This window comes from Pteropus alecto, unplaced genomic scaffold (genome assembly GCF_000325575.1).
Source record: "Pteropus alecto unplaced genomic scaffold, ASM32557v1 scaffold98, whole genome shotgun sequence".
Taxonomy (NCBI): Eukaryota; Metazoa; Chordata; class Mammalia; order Chiroptera; family Pteropodidae; genus Pteropus; species Pteropus alecto.
Window position 1 is genome coordinate 6133971 of NW_006443570.1, and position 5291 is coordinate 6139261.

The 5291-nt window shown below is 42.4% G+C and overlaps 1 protein-coding gene across 1 annotated transcript in view; it reads left to right on the plus strand.

The window, feature by feature from the left end:
• The window catches only part of LOC102895293 (nucleoside diphosphate kinase A), a 5227-nt gene extending 277 nt beyond the window's left edge, over window positions 1-4950 (plus strand). The window contains exons 2-5 of the mRNA XM_006924839.3: window positions 1115-1244; window positions 2781-2882; window positions 4040-4152; window positions 4642-4950. Of these exons, the coding sequence (XP_006924901.1) occupies window positions 1119-1244; window positions 2781-2882; window positions 4040-4152; window positions 4642-4759 (459 nt within the window). The 5' untranslated portion in view covers window positions 1115-1118 and the 3' untranslated portion in view covers window positions 4760-4950. The remainder of the gene's footprint in view (window positions 1-1114; window positions 1245-2780; window positions 2883-4039; window positions 4153-4641) is intronic.
• The last annotated feature ends 341 nt before the right edge of the window (window positions 4951-5291 follow it).

The window sequence follows — 5291 nt, forward strand, 5'->3', positions numbered from 1 at the left end:
CGGGGGAGTGCCTGTCGACAGGTGCAAACCTGTCAGCACACGTCCCACGCCACGTGGACTCGCCTTTGTCCGTAGCTGCCTTTCCCATCAGGCAGCGACAACAGGAGTTATGCCTTATTTGTTTCTGTTGAGAGCAGTACTGGGCACGGTGTTGGCGTTCAGTATGTGCTTGCAGAATGAATGACGTGTGTCAGGGTGGTTGTGGAAGGACAGAAACGGGGACTATTTCTGGTTTTTTAGCCCCGTTTTCTCCTGGTAAATCCATGCTTGTCTCGAGCTTCCATCGGGAGTTCACCAGTCCTTGGATTTTGTCTCTTTTTCTTGGAAGATGATTGTCATTTAAGATATTTCCTTTGTTCTTATTGACTGTTAGGCCCTGTGGCTAGGTACCAGGGACAGAAACATCCCTGTATATAGGTTGCAGACCAGTGGGAAGAGACACACACAAACATAACATTCAAATATATTGTTAAAGTGCTGTAACAGCATGATGGTCCATATCAGATATTACTAATGGTTCTAGTTCTCCCACAATCCATCATTTATTGGTTAGAGTATTCATTACACCTTATGATGTAGCATAAGTCACACAGGGTTGGGAAATTTGAATTTTGACTTTGATTCTGGTGCTCTAGATGTGTTTCCTCATTTGTAAAATGAAGGGGATTTTTAATAAAATAATCTCGTAAACTTCTTCCAGTTCTAATACCATGATGTGGCAGTAGGTCAAACTATATTTCATAGTGCTTTGTATCATGTGTCACTTTCACATTATCAGTGGTTTTTCTCATCTGGATAATTGAGAAAGACAGTGTCTTTTTTTTTTTTTTTAATCCCTCACCTTGAATCTGCCACAGTGTTGAGTACACAGTAGATGCTTAATGGAAGCTTATTAAATCAAATGAGATAAAAAATATAGCCCCTGCTTTTGGACTCTTCCCCACTCTGGAAAGGTCATACATGAGGGGACTGAGGAGGAATTGGGTGTTTACTAGAGAGACTTGGAGTTGACATGGCAGATTTAAATCAGATTTATGGGAGTAATCCGCTTAAAGATAATAATGTAGGCAGGATATTCAGTGCTGTTTTTCATCCCCCACCTGTCTGTCCCCAGGACCATGGCCAACAGTGAGCGCACCTTCATTGCCATCAAGCCTGATGGGGTCCAGCGCCAGCTCGTGGGAGAGATCATCAAGCGTTTTGAACAGAAGGGATTCCGTCTTGTTGCTATGAAATTAATGCAGGTAAGTAGACTTCATTGTTCCTATTTCTATTTTGTTGTAAAAGGAAACATTGTAGGTTAGCCTCTCTATTTCTCCTCTCCTCTCCTTTTTAGACTTCTCCATGTAGGGTGAACACAAATGTTCTGAAACCTGGAAACTCTTTGGTGGCCTAGCATCATGGCTGAGTCTTGGAACAAACCAAGTTATTTGAGACTTTAGAAAATAGCCTCCTTTTTTACTTAGCAGAGTTCTATATTTACTGCAATACTGTGATTTCTTTTCTTTTTTCTATAGGTATATATTTAATATAATATATGTGATCATGGTTACAGATTGCAGTACTGTGATTTATGACTCAAAGGTCTGGGCATGTTTGAGCTCTGCTCTTGAGCTCCATGAGCAAATAATTTTAGAGAACTTTTTACCTCGCTTTGAAGAATGTTATTTTCAGCAAGAAAATCTTTCCATCATCATTTGCTACCCATTTAGTGTCTCACATGTATTAGGCATCATTGGGGTGTGTGGAGGAAAACTGGTTTTGCTCTTGGAAAGGCCCATCCAAAACAGCAGAGAGCAGACACTTCTGCAAGATGCCTACAAAGCAATATTTCAAAAAATGCAAAGGATTGGCCAAGATCCCTTCTTCAAACAAACCTGGGAAATGAGAATTCAAATTTTCAAAGCAAATACATTAAAAGACAATCTTTTTTTCATATTAAAAGAGTCAACTTTGGACTCTCCTAGTGCATCTTACATTTAGTTTGATTTACAGTTTAGTTCCTATTTGATGTTTAGAAAAACTGCTGTACTGTGAAAGGGAGTAGACTGATGTTAATACTGAGGGGAGAGCACAATGGAATGATTGGAGCCAGGTGTTGGACAGGCAGTGCTTTCCAGAGAGTTTGCATGTTATGTTAAGTTTGAAGGTAAAATGAAATGACAGTATTGTTGATGGGGCATTTACCATGTGCTGAGCACATGTGTTTTCTCATCTAGCCCTCATGACAACCCTGAGAGGTACTTGTTTTTATTCCTGTGGTTGTTAGTGATGAGGATCTGAGGCTTGGAGAGGTTAAGTCATGTGCTCGAAAGTACACAGACAGAGATGCAGCTGGGATGATGTCAAGTTTTCCCTCTCCTCCCTTCTCCACATCAGATTCAAACAACCTTGGAGACTCATGACAGCCACCCCTCCTCCCACTCTTAACCAAGCCCATATCTTTGCTAGGAACCTCAGAGGAAAGGAGGGGTCAGGAAGACCCAATTTAAAATCCCAGCTGCATCTCTGTCTAAGATGAGATGGCTGGATGTGATTCTGATGTTCTGTGGTTTTATTCTAATCGCTCAAGGCCAATCGGGGGAAAATTGGTACAAAGCTGAAACACTTTTAGTCATGGTCGCTGCTCCCCTCTGACAGTGACAGTGAATTGGGGGATAACAGAATCAATGAGCTAAGAGCTGGGTGGTAACAACTGGATGGTAGAGAGGGAAATAACTAGATTACTGGCTCTTAGATAGTTTTGGGGGCCAATTCTCATTCTTTATCTTGTGGAATAGGCTTCTGAAGACCTTCTCAAGGAACACTACATTGACCTGAAGGACCGTCCATTCTTTGCCAGCCTGGTGAAATACATGCACTCAGGGCCAGTGGTTGCCATGGTGAGTATGTATGTGTGGGATGTTGATGTGAATGACTCACTTGAGAGTGAGGAGTGTTGTGAGTCCTGCTTCTGACGCCAGGTCCTCATTGATGCAGAGGAAATGAGTTGGGAGGTTTAGATAGTTAAGATATGAGTTAGCTCTCTGATCCACTAAGGCAAGATACATTTGCTTGCTGAACTGAAGACTCATAGCTGAGAGAGATCAGGAGGGGTCTGCCTGATTGTAAATTTCTGGAGGGCAGGACTTATCATAGTAATTCTCCATGTATGTATTGATTATCATTATTCTGGACACTGGGGATACAGTCATGAATGAGACAAAATAGGTACCTGTTTTCATGCTTAAAGTACAATCTTATCCTATGCATTTTTTTTCTTTTTTAAAAAAATTTTTTAAATTTATTTTAATTAGTTTTTTAAGTATAGTACATTGGTTAGACATCTATATAGTTCATAAAACAGTCCCCCTGCAATTGCTCCCCTGACCCTCCACCTAGCCAACCTATTATCCCTACACATTTTGAAAGGGGGGGATGGGCAGATAACGAAGAACCCCCAACCCCCACAATATATGTATATATAAAACCAGGTAATGATTCATGATATGCACAGAAATGAAATAGGATGATGTGATGGCATGTGACCATTTTAGATTGGGTCAAGGAATGTAACTTTCAAGCTGACCTCTGAATAAGGAGCCAGCCACACACAGTAAAGAGCATACTCAACCAAGAAAACCACATGTACAAAGGACCTGGGTTGCGGACTTTTTGAAGTACAGAAGAAAGGTTGGAGTGGCTGGTGGGTGAAAGAGAAGGTTAGATAAGTTCAGAGGCACAGGCAGGGGCCAGATCATGTAGAGTTGTGTTGGCCATTGACTTTATGAGTGCTGGGAAGCTATGGGAGGTTTTCCATGTGGCCTTTCAAAAAGACCAGCCACTCTGGCTGCTGTGTCAAGAATGGATTGTAGAAAGGCAAGAATTGGGGCAGGGAGACCAGTATTCCCAGTGCTGGAACAAGTAGATGCTCCATAAGTATTTGCTCACTGAATGAATATTTTCTTAAGGGGTTTTTTACTCTTTTTGATTTAATAGTTTCAGATTTTCTTCTGAGATTGGTTTTCTTCCTTGACCATATCTTGTTTTGTCCTTGGAGGTCTGGGAGGGGTTGAATGTTGTGAAGACAGGCCGAGTGATGCTTGGGGAGACCAATCCAGCAGACTCCAAACCTGGGACCATCCGAGGGGATTTTTGCATCCAAGTTGGCAGGTGGGAATTGGTGCTTTATACCCTTTTCCAAAATCTGACTTAGGTGCCCAAGAATTTGGGTTCCTGCGGCTGGGGATGGACATGATGCCATATGCAGATCAATTTTAAATTAGTTCATTATTTTTCTCTCTCTTAAGTTGATGTTGAACTTTGTAGGCTCTCTGCCATTGGTTGTCAATATCACTGTGGTTGTGCCTCTGTTGAGAGGGTAGAACCTGCTACTACACATTTTGCTGGACAGAGTCCTTCCCGAAGGCTCTTGCTGCTTGCATGAAGGAGGGCAGGATGTGGGGAGGGCATTCTTCATCCTGCATTAACGGCAATCTTGGTCTTTTTTCTTTTGACATGAACTAATGACATGGAGCTTTGGCTTTCTGCTGCAGTGGCTGTAGGCTTCCCAGCTGTGGGAGTGGCGGGGGTGGAAGGGGGGCTTCTGGGCATTTTAACCCACCTGGTCTTGGTAATGTGGCCATCTCTTTGCCCATCCAGGAACATTATCCATGGCAGTGATTCCGTGGAGAGTGCAGAGAAGGAGATTGGCTTGTGGTTTCAGCCTGAAGAACTGGTAGAATACAAAAAGTGTGCTCAGAACTGGATCTACGAGTGACGTGAAGGTGGCCTACAGTGCTTTTCCTACTCCATTTTCTCTCCCTCCCACGGCAGGGGACCAGGCTGTAACAAATCTAGTTATTTCTGAGAATATCCTTATAATCTAGAGGGACACTCTTGGAATTGTGAGTGTTCCTTCTACAGTGTTATATACTATCATCAGAATAAAATGTATTATCCCAAGTAGGATTCATTAGGTTGGTTACTTTGTGTTGCTATATTGCTTTGTTTTCTTTTTTCTCCTTTTCTTTTTTCATGTACTCTGGCTAACCAGAGCCGACAGAGTATAAATTCTATATAAATTATTTATGTTGGCCTGAGAGATCGCACTCACGCACACACACACACCCACCCCCACAATCTTTGCCTGTCCCTCTTTCCTCCTGTGTCCCATCCACTCTTGGCTCTGAGCCAGCCACCTGGCATCTCCCAAGGATCTGCTCTGTTGTGCGGGGGAGGAGAAACTTTCCTATACCCTCACGGTTCTTTTGGCTGATCTAATAATCAAATAGACATGAGACAGTTTAATA